Source organism: Struthio camelus, chromosome 4 (assembly GCF_040807025.1).
Source record: "Struthio camelus isolate bStrCam1 chromosome 4, bStrCam1.hap1, whole genome shotgun sequence".
Lineage (NCBI taxonomy): Eukaryota > Metazoa > Chordata > Aves > Struthioniformes > Struthionidae > Struthio > Struthio camelus.
This window is the reverse complement of record NC_090945.1, coordinates 56,167,084-56,190,373: the sequence shown is the minus strand read 5'-3', so window position 1 is coordinate 56,190,373 and position 23,290 is coordinate 56,167,084. Positions and strand designations below refer to the sequence as shown.

The 23,290-nt window shown below is 40.0% G+C and overlaps 1 protein-coding gene across 4 annotated transcripts in view; it reads left to right on the top strand.

The window, feature by feature from the left end:
- CRACD (capping protein inhibiting regulator of actin dynamics) overlaps window positions 1-23,290 on the top strand; it is a 139,400-nt gene that overhangs the window by 110,202 nt on the left and 5,908 nt on the right. For all 4 annotated transcript variants that reach the window (XM_068942816.1, XM_068942818.1, XM_009666188.2 and 1 more), the window contains 6 exons: window positions 1,432-1,567; window positions 11,602-11,766; window positions 14,426-14,494; window positions 15,788-15,970; window positions 17,613-20,529; window positions 22,427-22,617. In XM_068942816.1, the coding sequence (XP_068798917.1) occupies window positions 1,448-1,567; window positions 11,602-11,766; window positions 14,426-14,494; window positions 15,788-15,970; window positions 17,613-20,529; window positions 22,427-22,617 (3,645 nt within the window). In that variant the 5' untranslated portion in view covers window positions 1,432-1,447. The remainder of the gene's footprint in view (window positions 1-1,431; window positions 1,568-11,601; window positions 11,767-14,425; window positions 14,495-15,787; window positions 15,971-17,612; window positions 20,530-22,426; window positions 22,618-23,290) is intronic.

The window sequence follows — 23,290 nt, the reverse complement described above, 5'->3', positions numbered from 1 at the left end:
AGATTAATATTAATATATACAACATTCCTACTTGATAAGAAAAGGTTTTAATTATTTTATTTAAAAATACCCCAGAAAAACACAATGAGATAAAAATTTATTAAACATATTCCAAAAATTGTTTTCAAAGGAGAAAGCAAGCTATTTTGAACACTTAATAAAGTATTGACACATTTTTTTAAAGAGAGAAAAAGAGAAGATGCTGATTTTCTTACATATGTGAGAGTTTTTATTTTGTTGTTGTCTTACTTATCCCTTTCTCTTGAAGTGTCCGTCTTCCTTGGTTTTGCTGAAATATTTGTTTATAATCATTATATGATCAGATTTTTCTGCCACATATAGCAGATTGTTAGTTAGATCTTTTTTTTATCCAGACTGTAAGTTACTGAAGCTTTAAATGAGTTTGATAGACTTGCCAATAAGTTTTTAAACGTGGAGACTTAAGACCTCTCGGTTGCTCACTCGTCTTCTACCGTGGCTTTTGTTGTGTTCGTATTTACTTTCCATTACCCATAAAGTATTCTAGGCTAGGGAGCAAATAACTTTCAAACTCACCCCCCTCCCCCTGAAAAACAGCCCTAGAGTAACAACCCCTGAACTTATTTTGATTCTCAGTTTTCTTTGCAGAGCCTTTGAAATCTCTGGTAAATTAAAACACTTGTTGTTTAATGCCTTTGTCCAGGGATTTACAGAAGGCATTGTAACTATGGCATTTGTGATGCGCTGCCTTCCTTGGCTTGCTCTGCCTAGTTTAACAGTGACGCATGGGTATCTTGCGTTGTTACTAATCAAACCCGCATGGGATGGTGTAATATACTTCATATCAATTCAGGTGTTTGATGATAACATTTTATTATAAAGGTGATCATACTGTGGTGATGTGGAACAGCTAAGCAAAGAGCTGAACAAGAGATAGCTCTTTAGAAGTGGGTTAGTACAACATATTGCTGTTACTTCTTTTTGTGTTATAGCGATACCTTTCCTTGGGAGTTGCTGCCTTTCTTTTATACCTTAGCCTGACTACCAAGCTACAGCATGAATGCAGGCGTTCTTAAATATGTGGTATGGTAACATATTAATCATCGTCACCTACCATGTATCCTAAAAGTAACATTTATATTTGAGACTTTTAAGGAAAATTGATTGAGCTTCTCAACATTTCTATAAAAAACACCTCACGGTTTGCTTTTCCAAGGACAAAAACCATGGGTGAAGGAGTCATGTACCTCTTAATCTTTTGCTAATGGGAGATGTTCGGATACCTCTTTTTTGAGAATGCTCTAAGTTTGTTTTTTGTAGAAGAGAAGCAGGAAGGAAACTTCTATGCAGTAGAGCAGTTATGATATGAACAAGTAAGATAAATTTGGGGGGGGGGGGTCACACTCAAAAATTCATTGTTGTATTTATTTGTTTTTTTAACTGCATTTCCAGGTCCTCTCATTATTCTATGGGCACTCGAGCTTTTTCCCATGACAGTATTTTTATACCTGATGGGAGAACAGAGAGTGAACAGGCAATCCAAGCAATGTCACAGGAGAACATTCTAGGAAAAGTCAAAACTCTTCAGGTAAGAAATTGCAAGTAGTATGAGTATGTAAGATGTGGTGGAAAACAGTCTCTGGAGCTCCAGAAAGTATTAAGTGTGGATAAAGGTGGGTTTCTTTTTCAGTGACCTTGGGTTAATTTCTTCGCCATATCAGTAACAATTTGCAGAAGGTCTAAGCTTTGATCTGGAAAGGTATGGTGGTGATCCTGCAAGCAGATCTGCAGGAAATGCCTGCAACCTTGTGGATGTAATTTGAACTGAAACTCATGGGTTTGGCATGTCCGTCCTTACACCTGCAGATGTGATACTGAGTGAGAAGATGAGAAGAGGGCATGGCATACAGTGTGAGACTTCTCTGCAGTGCAGGTTTAATTTTATATATTACTTTTTTTCTCCATGCCTTTCCATAGTTTCCTATTGATTTTTAATGTTCCTTTGTCATTTAATTTATGTAAATTACTTCCATTTGATTTGCAAGTTTATCTTTTGTTCATAAAATATACTAGACACTCTGGGGGATATTATCCAGAATTTCTCTTCAATTTCAGGGTTTGAATAAATCAGTAGAAATCTGACCTCCTCTGTGACCTGTCACTGTCCTTCCAACAGTTCTTATGAAAGTCAGACATTTTTATCTCTCCAAAGTAAACAATACATGAATAACTTCATAAACAGTACATTTGGGTATTTGCTTCTAAAGCGCTTTACATGACCTAATTTTCCTTTGTAAAACGAGTCCAGAGGGACACCTCTTGCATCTGCAGAATTTGCTGTCCGGGACGCATTCTGCCTTTTTCTGTTCTCATGAGGGAACTTACGACTGCTCCATTTCCCTAGCTATGATTTCCGCAGCTATACCCTGAGTTTTAGGACAACATCATGCCAAAATCCCATTGCGCATTCTTAGGTGGACCATAATATAAGCTAAAGTTGGGTCCCAGGCATGACCAATTATTTGGACTATTACCGCTATCTGAAGATTTTATGCACTTACCACTTGTATTTTTGTTTCATCTCCCTCTAAGATAGTAGTACCACATCTTATAAGTTTTCTCTTGTACAAGTTTCTCTGTATGACCTTTATCAGTGAATCTTTTAAATTTCCTTATTTTTTCCCTGGGAAAGCTTTGGCTGTTGTCCTATATGCTGTCAAGCATTGCTTCAGTCTCTTTGGAGCTATTCTACAGGGGCGGCTAGCTGAGCGTCCCAAATCCAAATGAATCTCTAGACTATACTATTTTTTGTATGAGAAATTGGGCCACACAGGCTTTGCACATCCTCAGAACTCGGGTTTATTATTCCCTTGGTTTGTCTGTGACTCACTTAGGAATTAGCCATTAAAATATCTGAATGAATTTCATGGAATTTCCATATTCCATGCCAACCAACAAATACTAACTGCCAGATTCTGTGTCTCCAAATGGATAATATGCATCATTAGCAATGCACTCCATTGCATCTTCATGAGCTACCATGCAGAAGGCTTCTCCTGTCTTCGATGGACTTAATGCAAGCATCACATTTCCTGATTTTTTGTTTTCTCTGCATTTTCGCAGACTGGCAAAAATGTATATCTGGTTCCTTTCCACTGTAGTATTCTGAAAGGAGATGGTGTTTGCTACATAATTTTGCAATTACAGGAATTCTGATACCCGCTCTCTGATGTCAGAATTTTTTACCTGCTTGAAGTCCCTTTCTGCACTTTCACTCCTACTATGAACGTTTCTACTTCTTAAAATTATGGGGAGAGAGGAGACTGTCATCTCTTCTGAAGTCCATTCCATTCCTTAAAGCCATGTTTGTGGTCAGCTCCTAGTGAAGTCGTAGGCCATGCCATCAGCATTACTGTGGTTTTGCCCTCTTGTGTGTTATGGTGGATGCACAGCACTTCCAGTTTCCATTCACTTGGCAAGACTCTCCTCAGTAAAGAGAAGTTGCCAGGATTCGGTGCCTTGGTCTGACTCTGAACTTTCTGTATTCCAAATGGAGATTAGAAGTACTCTAGATTTTAACTGTTCTCAGGAATGTTTTTTGGGCGGTTTTGTAAAGCATTGCTGGAGAACTTGAATCTGTTTTCTAAGAGGCACCATGCTAACAAGCCCAGCTGCTTGCATTGATGTCTAATGTGAAAAGGTTTTGAAATCAGAATAGAAACACAAGCTGTTTAACACTGATGATGCTGGATCTCATTCTGCTGACCACCAAAGTCATTTCCTATTCTCACCTTACACTTCTGGTTGCTTTGGAGCATTGACGAACCCACAGTGAAATGTTGTGTAATGATGCAAAACTCTGTTTAAATGTGAGAGTCTGGGCAGTTGGCCAGTGTGTGTGCCGGCTTGATTTCTTATTGTAGAAAAGTTTTCTTTCTAATGCTGTGCTCAAGGTAAATTAGCTCTTTCTGGAGTAGCTCCCATTACTTTTTATTGATTTTCAGATTGGCAGCGTTCATCTGGCTTTCTGTAAATGGATTTAGTCATGTTCAGAGGTTTTAGTGCTTTCTGAAAGTCAGAATGAGAAAAGCCTGACTTCCCTGTTAACCTCCTGTGCCCTTTGTGCATCCTGAAGTTGTCGTTTTGTGTTGGCTGAAGCCATATGCTGTTGTAAAAGCAGTCTTTTTCGTGTCCTTTGGATCTCTTACTGTTTTATCATTATGTACTTCTAAAGATCCAGTATAGAAAGTCAGCCTGGACCCGCTCGCACAAAGAGATGGTACCCCTGACATGGGTATCCTTTATGCTGAACTCATTTAGTTCCTCAGGATCTGGTGCTTCTCTTTTTTAGACAAGGCTGTGAGTGAGACTCAAAAAATGCTTAAAATCTAAATTATTTCAATATGTAATATCTTAAGGGGTCTGGAGGGTCTGATGTTGTTTCAACACACCCACGTTCCACAGTGTCAGTCTTGAGTTGGTTCTTGTTCTGCCCTTTCTCATTTAAATATACAGCAGTATATCAGAATGAGCTTAAAAGAAATTCTGGGAGCTTGCCTTCACTTGCTTCCCTTTCATACATTGTTTTTATTTTCCTTGCACCAAAGTGTGTTAGATCTATTAGCTCTATTGCATTTTGCAATTGTGATTGTTCTTCTTACTCCTTGATATTTGCCAGAAACGGTCAGTAAATGAGCAGACGTCAGTTTCTGTTTCAGAGCCACAAAAACTTTAGCAAGTAAAATTGAAACATATTTGAGTGTTAATTTTGTGAGGCATTATGCCTTTGCTCTGGTTATATGGTGGGGTGAAGCTGTCTCTGTTTCTGGAGTCCGAGCAATCACTTGTTCTCCGCCTCCTGCCTTCATGAACCTGTCTTGGATCATCGGTCGTCCATGAGGCTGTAGCAGTCAACCATAACAGATGTTAAAGGTTGATTGTGGCCTATGCCTTATTCCATTTAGGAACTATCGGGCTACACAGTTTTAGTTTCATGTGGCCACATGATTTAGAACAAACAAATGCTTACTCTCTGTGCATTTTTGTTTCTGGATTCTACAAGCCATTCCCGTTATTACTTGTGTTTAATGTTGCTCAACATGGCTGTAGAGCAGTTTATTAAACCTCAGAGCTATTTTCCTTTAACTTGATGTTCTCCAGTTTATAGAATTGGGAGTGAACGTTCACTGAATGATCGTCTGCCCAGCTTTGTATTTCTTACAGTTCATTTCTTTGTTGCAAATATTTTCTAGTGCCAGCATAGCATGATTGTTTTTTTTCATATTCAACATTTTTTTTCACTTTATGAACTAAATTTATATTTTTTTTCTAATCATTCTAGCATTTCTGAGACAGAATCCCTTTTTCTTGTAACCCTATTAAATACATCCGTCTTGAAAATCAGCTTTCGTTTTCCTTACTAGCATCTGCTTTGCTTTTGGTGTGGTGCAAGGGGGGACTCAGGTGACAAATTCCACAGGCCTTGTGAGCCAGGCTCTCCAGAAAGTCTTGCTCTTGACAGGTGAACATCTAGAAGTGGTCTATTGCCACTTTTTATCCGCGAATCTTCATTTGCATCTGGATTTTCTGACTTTCTGTAGAGAATTACATATTTCTGCAGACCCTCTGCCATTCCATGTGCAGTTTGCTTCTTTCCCATTCTTCTACTTTGGACTCTCCCAAATTCTTTCTTGAAGTATGATGCCCTACTGCTGCTGCAGCAATAGAGAGTCGAATGCTTCCCTCTTGTGTGTTATAGCAACACCTGTGGTAATACTTCTCAGAATAGGATTTTCTTCTTCGTAAGTAGTTTTACATTGTTAATTTTGTATCTGGTTTACTTTCTTAAGCCTCTGGATATACCAAAATAGCTTTCCCACAATATGCTTTCCAGTTTATTCTTTCTCTTTGACTAAAAGAAGAATTGCCTATGTTTGATGTTGTACATGTTTAGATATGCTGCAAATTTTCCTGTTTAGGCAAAGATGTGTCTCAGCTTCCAATAAAAGAACAACTATGTAAACTGTCTTTTCAGCCTGGAAAAGAAATGATGGGAAAGGGAATATAAGAAGGGAATATAAAATTATGAATGGAATTGGGAAGATGAATAGAGAACAATTATTCAGTCTTTCACAGTGTGGGAACACAGGGACATCAATTGAAACTAGTAACAGGTTCAAACCAAAATAAAGAGGTATTTCCTTGCATAATGCATAGTTGGACTGTAAAACTCATTGCCATGGAGCACTGTTGGGGATGAAATACTTACAGAAGTTCAGAAAGTGACGAGACAGATTCATAAAGGAAAAGTCCCCGAAAGACCATTGACTTCAAAAATCCACCACGAATCACTGTAGAGTTTACAGCTGAAGTCTTAGTATGGACTCACACTCTTCTCATACCTCCCCATGGCATTTGATTTTTGGTCACTGTGAAAGACAGTATACAGGACCAAATGGAATTATAGCAGTATGCTTGTTCTTAGGACAAATATTTATGGTGCATTCATTATTTTACAAATATACCTAACTATATGATTAGAAAGCAGAATTTAATTTATTCATGTATGTGGGCATTGCAAACATACATGAGAAAATAAGTATTTGAGTTGAAGACAAAAATATTACCAACAATTTTTGTAAAACTTGTTTGAATAGAATCAGCTAGAGTAATACAAATTCTACAGTTTTGATGATTTTAAACTGGACACAGAAAGCAATTCTTTTCCAGTTGTGGAGTCACTCCAGGCATGAAACCCTAAGAATAACGTGGATCCAGGGATTTAAATCCAACATGCATGCAAGCAGGTGTGTACACAGAAAAGGAACCAAATTTGAGTGAAAGAGGAGACGTACAGTCCAGTCTGGGCTCATTGCTGGTTAATATGGAAAGTTTGTTCTGTGGCATTTCCTATGCAAATACAAAGAGTGCTTTGAGAAGTCTAAGCTTTTGAATTTGCTGCAGGTGCCAACTAATGCAGAGCAATTTAACTTAGGAGTTTTATTTGTGAAGTTATTAATGGTAGCCTGGTGTAAAGATATTAGTTAAATAGTATCATGATCTAGCAATTTATTTTGCAGGAAATAAAAGTGGATCTGTGTTATGGTCCCGTAACTGAGAAAGATTTAGATTTATGAAATTGGATGAGTGCAAACTTTTTAATTTTTTTTCTAAATTTTTAGTATTTCTTTGCCTTTATTAGATAAAGGTGTAATTTACAGTTGTAGCACAATTGTGATGTTAGTATATCGGCCACCCTTCTTCCCAAAGACCAAACCTGAAAATCACTTACTGACTGAACCATGAGAAAAATTGCAAGAACCACTTCCCACAAAAGAGAGAAATTTGGAACTACACAGAGATATAAAATCAGGGCCGTCTGCCAAAGCAGATCCCAATAATAACCCTTTGGGTACAGCTCTGTTATGTACTTTCCTTTTATCTGCCCTAACTACCTAAAAATATGGCTGCCAAATGACATTATCATAGATAAAGCAGTGATATCGTGAGCCAAGGTTGCATTTTTGATAAATGTTGTGCCATATACAACCATCTTGTAGGTGGACCTGACATAAATAGCAGATGCAAATGTTAGCTGCTGGTATTCTTCCAGGGACCGTTCGGCAAGCAGATAGTGGTGCTTCATCTTGAGGTGTAGGAAGGTGTGGTCAAAAATACGTACCCCAGGGTGGAGAGGCATGAAATTAATAGAGTGCATACGCGTTACTATAAAGGGGCCTAAGCTGCACGAGCACTTGGGATTAAAAAACCTTCTGCCTTTACATAAGGGGGTGTGTGCCTGCACAGCGCACCTCCTACTCTCACAGCTTGGGAGAGGGTGCGCGCCTACTCCTGGCAGAGTCCAGTCCAGGAGCCAAGGCCCAGATCTGTCTGCAGCAGATAGACAGCTGTCCTGGCTGCTGGAGGAAGGACAGCAAAAAGAGAAGGGGTACGGATTTACTGAGGGGGGAGGTAACTAATAGCAAGTAGCCCCAGCCTAGTGTGATTCTTGTGCTTTTAGGCCTGTAACGTGGTTGCAGCTGCGCCTTCCCATTCACAGCCAGATGCCGCCCTTACCGTGGCGTGGCACCTCACCGACAGCCGCCCAGGTTGGGTGCAAAGAGACAAATGGATACGCACCTTTCTAATCTTAGAGAAAAAATGTGAGGGTAAGGTAAACCTGGGCTGGAACGCAACTTGATGTTATTCTGAAGCTCCCATGCATGTGTGGCCCCAGCAGCCATTGCTTCATGGTGTAATCGTCATATGTGGTAGCTATCTCATTTTGCTGCTGAGAATGGTTTATAAGACCTGTGGAAGTACTTATCCACTGACTGCAAACTGAGGAACTAGTAAAGCCTATTGGAGTTGATATGACTTCTTAGTAGAAACTGCAGAGGAAACATTCAACTCTTTCCTTCTGTTTCTAGCTGACAACCAGATTTTGAAACAGGCTGACGATTGAGGGCTGCCAAATTACAAGCCTTCTTGCACAAACCAAAAGAGACCAATTACATTTAACTATGACCAGTATGCATCTGTGGAAATTTCCAAAAGGATATTCAAACATACTGTGCATGATTGCACATTGGTAGAAGAATAAAATGTCATGTTTGCAACTTCTAATAATTGGAGTTGCAAGTAATCTTCCTTCGGCAAACATCATCCATGTGCTATCAGCACAGAGAATATTCAGGATTTATAGTTTTGTGGTCAGAAATATATATCTAACTGAAACTTGTGGAGAATTTAAAACAGATGGTCCTTTTCAGGTCTCTTGTCAATGGCCTTGCAGCTTAATTTTATTTATCCGTCCATTTTTGGATTAGACATTATTTTTTAAAATATCTGTATACTTTCAAGGAAAACTATGGGGTATTTTCCCTCTTTCAGGGAGGCATTTTTAGGGTTTTTATGACTTAATTGCTGGTGAATCTGTTTGTTGTATGAATTTTTTTGAGAGAGGACAATTGCACTATAGTTATAGTAAAAGGACGTTTTCAGAAAGAACAAAAGACAGGTTTTAAACTATTTGAAAACAATCAGAATGAATTTGCTCTGAGGTAACAATAAGCTATTTGAGATTTTTACTTTTAGTATTCAGTATCTGCTTTGGAGATTAAAATGCACTGGAAGGAGTTGAGCAATGGAAATTAATGACTCTGTTAATAGAGCTTATTTAATTAAGATAAATTTGTTCAAAAATGCCAGTGATAAATACAGAAAAGAGCCTTCTGTACAGTAAAGAATGTAAGGATTTATAGATTTTCTTCTTCAGGCTTCAAACTGATTTATGCAAGTGTGAGTAAATAAATCCTTAATGCTTTGAAATAATTTAGAAGCCTGTATATGTTCCAGAAATATTGCAAATATTGTATTTCCTGCAAATATCAGGAAGATACCATTTTAAACATTGGTATATACAAATATACATTTTTACAGCCCAGTCCTCAAGCATCCTCGATCACAATTAGAAAAGCTACTCTTTTTAAAGTGCATGCCGCTCAGTACAATAGCTCCGTTCACACACAACTCTCACCCTTCACTGCACATGCAATAGAATATCAGAAAATCAAGCGAACAACCCACCATCCCTTCCTCCAAAATACATTTCAAGCAATATATACATGTGTACATGTTCTTACTGTGGAACAGATCCTGAAATCCTTAGTCTTTTTAAGTAGTGACTCAGCTAATTTTGACAGTTCCGGTTTTCTGACTGGGAGAACTGTTTGCCCAGGAGTGTGACTTTAGGATGAAGAAAGGAGCGACCTCAACTTAGAAAACACCTTATTAAGAAGTTGTTTTTAAATTAGTTTCTCCTCCTGTCAGAGGAGCTGCAGGAACTAGCAGCTTGCAGAATTGCTGCCTTCACGGTATGTGCTGCAGACTTGTTTGCTATCTTGAACTCCTGTTTACACAGTGGAAACAGGTAAGATTTCAAATTAGAGAGTGATACTAATAACTCTAAAGCCTGGAAGACTGTTGAAACCCTTGCCTTTGGACTATGGGTGCACTGCTAGTATCTAGGCAGGAGTAAATCTGTGCCATTCAGAACCATCCAATTTCTCAAAATGACCTACTAAATGATTTATATTACTTACTGCCAGAATCCAGTACTCGCTGCATGTACTTTGTCTTAAGAGTTTGATATAGAGACCTGGTAATGGTTTGGGGTTACCGTGGATAAACTTTAGATAAGAGTCTGGTCTGCTGGACAGCGATGGCAAGCAAGGCTGATCTGACTTGAATCCTTTGAGAGGTTTACCCGCTGCTATTAAAAGGTATCTTCCCTTGCCAACTCCTCAGGCCGAGTCTTGTTGCTGATTCTAACCCACAGGAAAGAAAAAATGTGCTGCTTATACATAGCATCTACTGTAATCTTCTGCAATTCCCAGAGACGAACTCCTATCAGAGATCTGAGTATGTGGCTGACATTCGTACTGAACAAAAGTCACACAGGTGAATTCCTGCTATGAATATTGTTGAGCTGTAGATGTTCACAGCAAGAAAAGACAGAGATGGGGGTTCTCCTTTGGAGTATTTGCTGACCTTGAAAGAGACTAAGTCAGGAAAATAGCTACGTGTTGCCATCGCTCCTGAGAATGATTGCCTGAAATATTTCAGAAAGAAAATCTATCACTAAATGTTCCTCATTCCGATTTATTCCATTTCCAAGAGAATTTCTTTTAACTCTTATGCTAAAAAGATGTTTACTTTCAAAGACTTTATGGTATGGTTCCCTGCATTAGCCAAAGATGTAATTTCCTCAGATGACCTTACCTGCTGACAGATATAATACGCTACTTATTTTACTCATCTTATTGTTGATATAATTCAAGAGTACTTTCTTGTAACCCTTGAGAGACGATCACAAGGAAAATATATGTCATGGAAGCAACAAAGCTCTTTTATCAATAGATCTCCTGAAACATCCCTGAATAAACTGTCTTGTGCAAAAGTGGTGATGTGGCAGTGCACATGAGCGTAATACATTGTGTATGCAGTTTATGTGATTTCAAGCATCTCAAAGAAGCTGGGTTTCCTCTCTCTTTAGAATTTGCTCCTTCTAAGGCAGGCTTATGCCATAGCCTTAACATTTAAAACTTACAACCGTGTCTCACTATGACGATATCTTTAAAAACTACAGTTGCATGGGATGCAGGGTTTGGGGGCTGGAGAAGAAAGAGGTTGCGTTTTGGCACAATTTTAGCTTCTCACGGTAAACTGGGGTCATGAATTTTAATGCTTCACTGCAATCATAAGGCTTGGTGATGAGCTTTTATAAACAAAGTCCTAACCTAGGACATAGGGAGACTTAAAAAAAAGTGGGAGAAATGTTTCAAGATTCACAATAAATTCGCAAAAGTTGGCAACACCCATGAGATCTCAAGTTGATCATTCAAAATCACAGTTCATGCTGTAATTCCCAACCTTGATGACTTTGGGGAAAGAAGGGAGAGGGGGTGCCTACCATGCTGCAGCAATGTGAGTCTCAAGTTGGATTTTCATCCAGAGCCAGAAGTTGTCCTGAGTATTTGAATGTGGAGAAAGGGTGCACGCTAGGCTTGCCTTATTTTGCTCATAATATAAATACTTTTTTTTTCTCTTCATGTTTTTCAGCAACAGTTGGCCAAGAATATTAAATTTGGGCAGCCTCCACAGATGACAGTTTCTATGAGGACAATGGAGGAGGCAAATGCTAGTGTAGAAGACGATGTATTGCTCAGTAGCCCCATGGAGATTGAGACTCAGCAGGACGCAGCGCTCTCAGACAGCGGTAATAAAGTAAGCACTTCAAATCGACATATTCGCAGCAACATAGTGGTACTGAAACAGTAAAGTTCACTGGGGCATGGCAGATGTATCCAATGAGGCATAGCTCAGCTCAGTGGGCTGTTTTACGTGGGTGGGATCTCTCAGCTCATGCTGCTTGGACTAGCAAGAAGTGTATGCTGCTGGCACCCTGAGCAGGGAGCAACAAAATTACCAGTTTGAATGTCTGCTCTGAAATTCCAGCAAAGCAGACAACAGTCACAGCATAGCTAGAAGACAGGAACTTATATGAGGCAAAAAATGTCGACAGATTTCCCAGCATGGAAAGTTGTGCGCAGCACTGCATGGCAAAATTGAAAATCCTTTCAAAATGAGAGGAACTGGAGCCTGAATCAGTAAAATACTTGGTTTCAGGGTAAATGTCCATTTTCTCATGGAACAGAAGCTAAAGACAAACAAGGGAAAGAAATATTTTGATAACTATCCATGAATCCAAGTATCCAGTATAATTCAGGTAATTATCCGTAGAGATTTTGATGCCAGGAACTGTAGGCATTAAGGTGCCTAGAAGGACTTGTTAAGATAGTGTAGGAACACAGGTAGGGATGGAAGCTCTCTGGAAATCTTCTAAGGCCAAACTGGTTCTTTATCTTGCTGTCATGGCTGAAGGGGACATGGGGAACAAAGGGAAATCCTTAACGGCTCAGAGGAAGCTGACTGTGCCCACGTACCTTTGGGGAAGGCACGCAACAAACCACCTGTGTGTATGCAGCCAGTAAGGTCCCTGAGGCACACAATGGCATGGACCTTAGCTCATATTCATTAGCCTTAGTGCTAGCTATGTATAGCTATGTGTCTTTCCATCTCTAAATTGCATGATTTCACAAGTCCTTTGAATACAGCTATATATGTATGCTATGACAGGCAGTGACAGCAAGCGTCCTGTATGGTTCATGCATATATTCAGCCAAACATGTAGCAGGGAGGTTTCTGGCTGAGGTGGCCCAAATTCTTCAGCAGTCTCCAAAGGGCAGCATAGCTCCTCTTACCTGTTACTCCTTCCTTCCGGGCTGAGGTTGGATGTCAGAGAGTCAGGTTTTTGGATAGGAAATACACACACCTTCCTTTTCCTCTGCAGCCTGGAAGGCTAAAAGTGAACTCAAAATCTGGTATATTTCTTCTGCTTCACAAACAGTCCCTTGTGAAGCAATCACTAAAGGTGAACCAAGAGCATCCTGCCTGCATCAGAGCACAAGGAGACAGATTTGGCTATATATCCTGGCACGGGGAGAAGTCTCTGTGTTTGGTACCCACATACATTTTTGCGGACAGCTCTCTTGCTGGGTCCTGCAAGAGACCAGAAAGTCACCTTCTGACCTCCAACTCAAAGGAAAATTAATTCAAGCACGAAAATTCATAGGAGTATCTTTATATAATAAGGAGGGAGAGAGTCATTCCTTACTATCTGCTCCGTTAAATAATGGTGATTTTTTCCAATGAATTTAATGCTACTTTGTACAGTTTTCCAAATACAGAGGGAGCAAGCATCCCTGTTCCAAGGAGACTGCAGTTCTAAGTGTACAGACGGAAACTAGCAAACCAACTCTAAATGCCTAGGAACAGTAGGAATACTCAGCGCTTTCCTTTTCTCTTACTGTGCACTACTACTCCCTACCTGCTTTGTCAGAGACTTTCTGCTGCATGGCAGTCAGCTTGCCTGTTTTCTGTTCACATGTCTGCTGTTGGCCTTGTAACTCCTTTGCGTGCTTATCTGCACGGGTTCCTGGGGGAGGCTTCTGCTCAGAAGTTGGTGTCTAGGACCGCATAGTGCAGTAGTGCTTCAAGCATGTTTCATGTGTCGGTTTCTGACTTCTGATTTGCCTCCGTAACTTGGATCAATGGCAAGGGTTCTGGGTTTTATTTACCCTGTATTTGTAAAGGTGACTTTTTAGGCTTAATAGTAATAATTTGTTCAGAAGAAAAGATTGCACTTCAACATGTGTGCACAGCCCCTGGCATACTGGGATCCCAGCATTCATTAAGGCTATGAAGTACTACTGTGAGGTAATGACTAATAACAACGTTTCTGAATATGATGAATGCTGTGCCTCAAAATCTCCTCCTATGAAATGACTTTGAGAGGGAAGATAGCGGAGGAGTCCTTAGCTAGGATCCAACTGCTCTGCAGGGCCTGAGGGATCCAATTTGCTTTGTAAGAAAAGAAGTTGTCAAGAATCCCTAGTTGGACTTTGCAGCGGAGGTAATGCCTAACTAGAAAGAGATGAGGTACTTAGTGTTTTTAGGCCTAGGTCAGGAGAAAAGAAAATTGTGAAGAACTACTTGAAACCCCATAAAGCTGTGCTTTTTCTTTTAATTTTGAACCTAGTTATCTTGTTAAGGAAGTGTGTTTTGTCTCATGTACTCAAGTCTCTTGTATCAGCAACTGCTTCTATACAGACAATAGTGATTCAAAGAACAACAAAGAGATAATCATAGTATTTAGAAACAAGAAGTGTTCATCTATCAATTTTGCTGTGACAGGTAAAAATAGGGTAAAAAAAAATAATCGGCCTTTTCCATGTCTAAATTGCGCAATTCCACAAGTTCTTTGAATGCTATTTATTAGATCTTTTACATTCTAATATCTAGCTGTGGTAATCCTGTTTTCTAGTCAGTTGACACTGCAGATTGGTTGAGGACTATGAATTTGCCTGGAATGGGACATGAAGTAGAAGAAAAGGTAACAAATCTTTTATGCTTAGTTCACACTGAATGCCTTTCTAATAATTTTAATCATTAGAAATCTGACAGTCACTTTTTACTGTAATATTCATTTCATTGTTTCCTGTTCATCCAAAATTTTGTGAACATTGCAGTTCTGGGACTAGTAAATAAGCAGTAACTAAGATTGAGAAGTCTGTTTCTGTAGGAAGAGCTGATTGCAGAAAACCAAGCAGAACTCAATCTATACTGGTCTCACAGCATTCCTGCATTTGATTTATTAATCATAGAGCCATAATTTTCATAAGTACTTCTACTACTTTGTTATGCCAACATGTAATTCAGTAAGTGTATGCAAAATATTCCATCAACTTTTAAGTGATCAGTTCCCTAATTAGCATATATTTAACCTCCAAAGATTACAGAGTTGTCTTGAAAACAATATATGTGATTTTCTCTCCTTACAAAAGATGTTTTCTCCCTTCTGTTTTTAGATCTTCCTTTTCCACTTGGCTTGTGCCAAATATAAGTGTAAAGGATGATAGTTCAGTGACTTACAGGAGAGTCAAGCACCCACTGTAGCTCTGTGACAGCAGACTCTTCCTCACAGACCTAGACATACACTTCCACTGTATTTATTCATACAAGTAGTCTAACTAAATTACAGTGTTTGTATTTGCAGTTTCTGAACCCAAATACGTGCAGTGTAAAAGAAAGAGCACCAAAGTCAGCATTCTTTTATTTTATTTTTTGCTATTCTTTTATGCTAGCTTGGACAACTCCACATGCGTCCTGTAGAGGGAAGCTCTTCTGCAGGGGTTGTGCTGCCTTGAGACATCTGAGTCTTAGTCATCTCCTGTGCAGGTGGTACAGCTCTGTAGCTGTACTCTATAGCTTCTGTTATAATGCTTAGATAAGTCATTCTGACTAGCCTAAAGTGTATAATCTAAATTTAGATATGGATCTTTTTCCACAATAAGCAAACTTTAAAACGTCCTAGGGATGTTGTTGAGAACTCTATCTCTGCCTTTCCCATTCCTAACAACTTCAGAGTGGAACTGCACTGTGAAAAAAATTTGTTAGAATGGTCTAAGTAATTTTTAACTGAAAAGTAAGAAAACATATGTGTGGTACTGGAAACAGCTGTAACTCTCATGTTTAAAGTTTATGATTTCTACAATGGAAAAACAGGGTTTGAAATCTTTTCTGCTAATAATCACTTTTGAATTCAAAACTGCGAAGGTTTTACTATATGTTTTTAAATAGAACAAATAGCTTAATAATAGCTTCTTTGTGTTTGTGATACTAACAGGTTGCTCCAGTCAAATCATCTCGGCCAAAAAGACAATTTTCCTGTTCTGGCACAATTGAAACGATCAATTTGGATGCAGTTCCCCAGGCTGTTGCTCGTCTAGACAACAGTGCAGCTAAACACAAGCTATCAGTAAAGCCAAAAAAGCAGAGGATGTCAAGAAAGCACAGGAGGTTAACAAAGGTAGTGAACTACTGGTCAAATAAGGAGGGGAGGGGATTTGCTTTTGAAGCTGTGTGCAAAATAACCATAACTGGCTGCACCAGCAGTGGCAATAGGAGAGGCCTGCCCTAAGACATGATTAACACCGTTAGGGATAGCTATTGAAAGCTTCTGCAACCAATCTTGTGTCTTCAGGGCAAAAAAGGTGGTGCTTGTTTTGTTTTGTTTTGTTCTGAACTCAAGATAAAGAAGTTAAGATGAAATCCCAGCTGGAGATAAGAAGCACAGAAGTTTTTAGTATAGCTAGTTGAGACACATCCTGCTTACATCTTGCAGTACTTTCACTAGGATTTAACATTGGGAGGGTGTCCTGATTCTAGCTTTGCTAGTAAAAAAGCGCTCTTCTACAGTTTTAGAATGAATTATCAAATCTTAGCTTGGTACATTTACTGCATGATTATTTTGTTTTTTCTCCTGACATTTTGTCAGTGCTTGTAAATGAGACCAGAGTATTCAGCTAACACAGGGTACAGAAGAGGTATCAGAATGCTGATGACCTTTCTGCCTCTCCACTGCACCCGCATTTCTAACTCTTGTAATGAAGAAATTAAATTAAGCCTTTTGTTTAAGCAGAATGGTTTTGTTTGACTGGAACCAAATGATGGCTGGACAAATGATAGCTGGACGTGGCGTTAGCCAAGCTGTTTTCCTCATGAAAATTGCTGGGAAGCACTGTGTGTGTGCAGCTTGTCTTTAGACTGTGTCCCTGTAGAGACTCTTGTCTCTATAGTGTAAGACAAGCTGTGAAGAAGCTCTCCACTCAGTTTATTACAGGTATTGCACTCATATGTGAGTGTTGTCGGGCAGGCACATGGAACCAGAAGGTGCCTCAAGAGAAATAAAAACCCTAAAACTTCTGTGGCCTCATTAATCCCTCTTCAGATGGGTTCAGGTAATACTCAGTGACCATCTCCATCACTAGCAAGTACCACATGCCTCAGTACAGTACAGTGTTGCTAGGGAGCTCTAGGTTTTCTATTTGTAGGTGCTTCCAAGGTTCCTGCAAATAGAACCAAAATCTCAGCACTGTTAAAACAGAGGAAATTTCTCAGCTCAGGATTCCTGAAAGGCAACCGAATTGCATTTCTCTGAGCAGTGTTCTTTCCTCGCTAGCGTTGCACAGCTGTCTTCTGCAGGGCCACCTTCTATCTCTGCAAGTAACAGCAAGATTTGCAATGAAAGAGCTGGCCAGACAATGTCTTTAGACTGGTGCTAAATACTTCAAGCTTAAAGAATGGAATTCTAAGTGATAGAACAGGAATATGAAACTTGTGGTCTGTTCCTCAGGCTTCTATACATTTGTAATGGTAGGTCTCAGTCTGCGTTAGTTTATGTATACCAAATGGTGCTTCATTATTTAACGTTAAGCTTTTATCACTATTGAGATGTTTTTCTTTTTTTAAAGGATATCATTCCAGTAGGTTAGTGCCATAGCGTATGTGTACGTAATGTGATGTAATCCATAAATCAGAGTATGTTGGCTCTGAATCTATATCACCATTAAAAAAAAAAAAAAGTTACTGCATTTGCAATTGATTGTTTCTTCACTATAAAGAATAATGAGCCAGTAGGCAATAACTCCAATCTTGTCTCCCCATTCCAGGGATCACAAAGTTTAACAGTAACAGAATTTGAGCCAGAGGATCTAGAAACTCTGCTATATGCAGACAGATACCCAGGTTACATCACCGCAGACAAGCTAATCCAGAGCAAAGATGAGCAGAAGGAGCTTCAGTTGGCAGAAGAGAAAAGAAATGAGGATCACTGGGGTATCTTTGAGGCCGAACGGATAAGGCAGATTGTAGAAATGGAAGAACAAAGAGAAATGGAAGAACAAAGGTGCCAAGAACTTGAGCAGATGCAAAAAGAGCAGGAAAGAAGGCATTGTGAAGAAGAGAGCAGGCAGCATCTCTTCGAAAGAGAGACATCTTTGCAAATAGAAGAGCAAACATGCCGGGAAGAGGAGAGAAGACTGCTGGAGGCAGAAAAGAGGCGAGAGCTGGAGGAGCAGAGGCACCAGGAACTGGAGCAGCAGAGGCACAAAGACTTGGAGGAGCAACAGAGACGAGAGCTGAAGGAGGAAAAGCGCCGGGAACTGGAGGAGCAACAGAGGCAAGAACTGGAGGAGCAGAAGCGCCAGGAACAGGAGCAACAGAGGCGCAAGGAGCTGGAAGAGCAACAGAAGCAAGAGCTGGAGGAGCAGAAGAGGCTAGAGCTGGAAGAATTAAGGCAACATGAAAATGAAAAACAGCGACAAGAAGACGAACCAAATTGTATGGAGGACCAAAAAGAACTGGAGGAAAAAAACAGGCAAGAAAAACAGAGACAAGAGCTACAGAAAGAGCTTCAAGAAGCTGAAGTGAAACTGAAGGATGAGAAAGAAGCTGAGAGCCTCAAACAACGAAAGAAACAGGAGGAAGAAAGACAGCATTTGAAGGAGGAGGAAGGAGAAAAGACAGAAGAGGAACAGCCCCAGCAAGTGCTGGAGAAGCAACAGAAACGGGAAGAGCAGAGAAAACATAAGCTCACAAAGCAAATGCACATGGAGAGTGAAGACAGTGTGCCACAAGATGGGCTAGAGAAGCAAGATGAACAAAACAAGCAAGAATGGAACAAGCTGGAAGAGCAGAAGATAGACACAGAAGGACAAAATCTTCAGGAAAAGCAACAACAAGAGAAATCCTTAGAACAGAAAGAGGACAAGGATCAGTTGTGTTCTGGAGGGACTGATAAGTACTCAGTAGAGGAGAAGCTCCAAGAAGACTCGAGACCCCTCAAAATCAAACACCCAGAGAAAGGGAATAAAACAGCAGAAGAAATGCTAGCCCAGAAACTGAAGAGAGAAGTTGAGGCTCAGGAACAAAAGCGAATAGGGGAAGAACTAAGGTGGCAGGAGGTAGACGAAAGGCAAACTGCATCCAGACCCTTTACGTTTCAAGTGTCTTCCGGAGAGAAACAGATCATATTTCAGAAAGTAAATTTGAGCCCAGTCATGCCTATCAAAGGAGCTGGACTCTCTTCTTCATCCATCAAAGACTACAGGATGCACACTTCCAGCAAGGGCTCTCATACACTCTCGACATCTGTGTGTGTCCCCCATACAGCCATTTTGGTTACTGGAGCACAGCTCTGTGGCACAGCAGTTAACTTGAACCAGATAAAGGACACAGCCTGTAAATCATTACTTGGCTTAACAGAAGAAAGAAAAAATGTGGATATGCCTTCACCAGAGAAAGCCCAGAAGAGAACCCCAGATCCCAGACCTAGCAGCAGTAAGATGAGATACGCACAAGAGACGTTGAACAACCAAGCCATATTAGCCGAGTGGGCCTCTATCCGCTCTAGAATCCTCAAGAATGCAGAGAACAGCAAATATAACGAGAGAGACCGAGTAAGTGTCTGCAGACACAGTGATGACTGGACTCCCCGAGGACGAGGTGCTCCTCATGGTAACTTGAGGAAGACCCTATCTGCAAATGCAAAGTTCTCGATAACACCAGCATGGCAGAAATTTTCAGAAGCTCCAAAAAACAATTCAGACACTGAGACTGTAAGTGCGGCAAAAGGCAAAGAAACAGTGACTGTGGGGAGAAACGTGGGCTCATCCACTGATTCAAATGAGGAAGTGGCTGCTACTCTTAAGGATAACTTAACTGAAATGGCTAAGGAGAAAATGGAAACCCATAGTGAAATGACAGACAACACAGAAGGCTGTAAATTTGCAAAAGATCTTCCATCTTTTCTCGTTCCAAGTTTTCCTCGTTCTCCAGGCAAAGAATTACCCCAGTCAGAATTCCCAGGTGCTCTGGAAAATCAGCAGAATAACAGCACGAGAAAAACAGATAAATCAGCACCGAATGGAGAAGAAAATGTTTCGCCTTTTGGAATAAAGTTACGGAGGACAAACTACTCTTTACGTTTCCATTATGATCAACAGGTAGAGCAAAGGAAAAAGAAAAGATACAGTGCAGGAGATAGTTTTGACGGTGTGCCTGACCCACTAGTTACAACAGAAAGTGAAAAAGAAACCACTGTTTTTGCTTCACAAGAGAGTACGTCCGCTGGCATGGGAAGAGCAAATGTTCCTGGTAATTTAAAAGATTTGAAAGACTCTCCAACTCCTGTGTTGGAGATTTCACAACCAGCGGCCGCTCCACTGGTCCTACCAGCCACTAGCCAGAGTGCTTTCCCTACTCATGAGAAACCTGCATCCAAGTCACTGGTCACACAGAAACCTGCTTTAGCTCCAAAGCCCACCAGCCAGACGCCACCATCGTCTCCTCTCTCTAAAATGAACAGATCAAACCTAGCTGAGGTTGCCCCTCTAGGGCAAAAGTTGGTTAAAGCTGAATCAGAAGGTAGCTGGAAAAGAGAAGACAAAGTAAATGCAGTGTCCCCTGCAGTACTGAATGAGTACAAAAATGAAGAGGAAGAAACCAGAGAAAAGAAGTCATTTTTCCCATCTATAAGTATCCCATGGAGAGAGAAAAATGACAAAAAGCCTGAGCCACTGAAAAAAGGTATGCACTTTGAAAAGGCCGTTTAACTGTTGTCTGCATTTCCAGAATGGGATACAGAAGTCCAGAGGCAGAAATTTGGTCTTAAACTATAATTCTTACTTGGTGTGTTATTTGTTGAATACCAATACTTTGCTAGGGTTGTGCGAATGACTGAGATTTCCCCTTCCTACAGTTTAATTCGGATACATACTAATTCAACTGTGGCCAATGTGGCCTGCTTAAGAAAATTAATTTCAAGGAGGTAACTGAAGTGTTTATGTTTTCCTTGACAGGGGTGTTACCTAGTGAGTGAAACGATGGAGTATATTACTTTGTGTTCCATATGTAATGGTGTGATCCAAGCAGAGGGGGCAGTTTGTATAAAATACATTATACTGTCGTTATTTTTAGGGCAGTATATCTAGCTTTAAAAATATTAAGATCTAGGTCCTCTTAGAGTGCCTGTCCTGGGTGAATTTTCCACCTCAGCCAGTAGAGCTGGCCACAGGAGACTGCATTTCAGAAGCACTCTGCAGAAACAGCCTAATGGCTATATTGGCTCTTCAAAGCAAGGTTGAAAGCCCTTGTGTTCTGCAAGTGAATTCTGTTCCAGAGGAAAAAAGCACTCTGTCAGTGTAAGGGCACTCAAAAGAGCAAGGTTTAAGGTCTCAGTGTTTAACTGGGAAATCCCAGTTTTTCCATTCCTGACTTTTATAAGCCTTAAGACATTTCTAAAACTACATCTCAGTGGAACTGCTGCTTATTTTCACAATTTCTTTGAACCCGGGCATTAGATATGCTTTTTTCTTTCACTTTTATTTTTAAATGAGGATGCATGGAAACAAGTTGGAGGCAGAGCTGCCAAACTGGGAGAGCAGGGACTGGGCTCTGGGGCTTTCTGTGCTCACGCAGCCTTGCAGGAGACCCTCTGCCCCCGCAGGGCTGCTCTCTGCCGCTCACAGCTCTATACTGGGAGCTAGCCCCAATTTCTTACAGGGCACAGGAAGTTTCTAGCTTGTTGTCAGAAACATTTTTAGCCTTAAGTACCTCCTGCAACACCAGTACAGAAATTTAAAGTTGTGCAGAGTTTGATTGTAGTTGTTTGACTTAGTAGTTCCAATGAAACGTTTCAAGTAACTGCTCAGATAAAGTCTGTTTTCTTTTTGGGAACAGCCAAAGGCACCAGCACTCTATGGAGCAAAAGAGTAATTCAGGTTCTGCTGTTTCTAGACCAGGTCATTTTGAGATACAAGATAGATTTGGAAAATGTGAAAAGCTCTTGTGCTGCAGACTTTAATCCTAGATGCCCTTTAATTTGAAGATACAGTCCTTCTACATAAATTTCAGTTACTGAAGAAAAAATTAAACTCACCTTTCATTAAAGTTGAATCACTTCACTGAATGAGAAAACAGCCAATGCTCAAGTGACAATTAAGAAAAAAAATTTAAGAGGGGTGGTATTTATGGGAGTACATCATTTCAGCCACTTCTAATTGGCTGAAGTTTGGACACCCATCTTCCCTTTAAAATATGACTGGAAAACAGGGAAATTGCACTGTTTAGTGGCTTGTCCTCCTTTCATCACAGCTGTAAATAATCAATGCATATGCGTCACCTTCACTTAAATATCTCACATAGTGGGAGTATATATAATAAATTAGGCTATAAATCTAATCTATGTCTGGAGTCAGCTTGCTTTTTTAAAAAGAAGATACATTGGGACAACTGTATGAGAGCGTTGAGTTAGGTCTTAATCTTCTGAAAAAAATTCTGAAAGTGTTTCGTGAAGACCTGTGAATGACCTGCAACTCGATGAGCTTAACTCGAGAGCTTTCACAAGGCAGAGAGGTTGTGCTGGTTTGCTTGAGACAAGAGATGTTGTACACTACTCAACCAAGTCTTTCGCATTTTCTTTCAGAAAAACCAGTCCTCCAGAGCAGACATTCTTTAGATGGCTCTAAATTGATGGAAAAAGTTGAAACTTCACAACCGCTTTGGATTACATTAGCGCTGCAAAAACAGAAGGGATTTCGTGAGCAGCAGGCTACTAGGGAAGAGAGGAGACAAGCCAGAGAGGCAAAGCAAGCAGAGAAGCTGGCTAAAGAAAATGTAAACAATCTTTATAAACCTACCCGTTAGAAATTCTGATTTCTTTTTTTTGTTCAGTTTGTAGTTTTTCATAAAAGCTAAAGTCAGGGTTTGTAAACAGTAGTCTGAAATTCTGGAGTTCCCTTTTGCAAATCTGAGGATAAAATATTGTGCAATGGTGTGGCAATTTTAGTATAATCTCTGATAGGATTTCTCTGACGTCATAACATCAGGTGGAAGTTAATGGCAGTCATAACCATGACCGCTGTGCAAGAAACCCTGTGATAAACGCACATCTTTTTCCTGTGGTTCTAAAGCTGCTTTGGGTGGTGCAACAGAAGAAGGGTCACATGCCGTATGGTTCTTCAAAGCTCAAGTAAACAAGGTGATAAACCTTAGCACTTGGGGATAGCAGCTGGAATATTTATTTATGGGTGAATACAGGTGAATATTACTGTTTATTTTTATTAAAACTTACATTATTCAGATAAAAACATAGATAAAGTAACTACTTTATCCATCATGCCGTGAACCAGCTAGCACTGGTTCACACTGTTGAGTGTTTTGACTGAAATGCCAACTTGATAGATTTAATTTTGCTGTTTTCTTTTACTAGCTTTAATAACTATTAGTTTTAGAAGTATCAGTGTTTCGACTCTTTGCCTAAAAGGAAGGTAAAGGAAAGGACAGATGA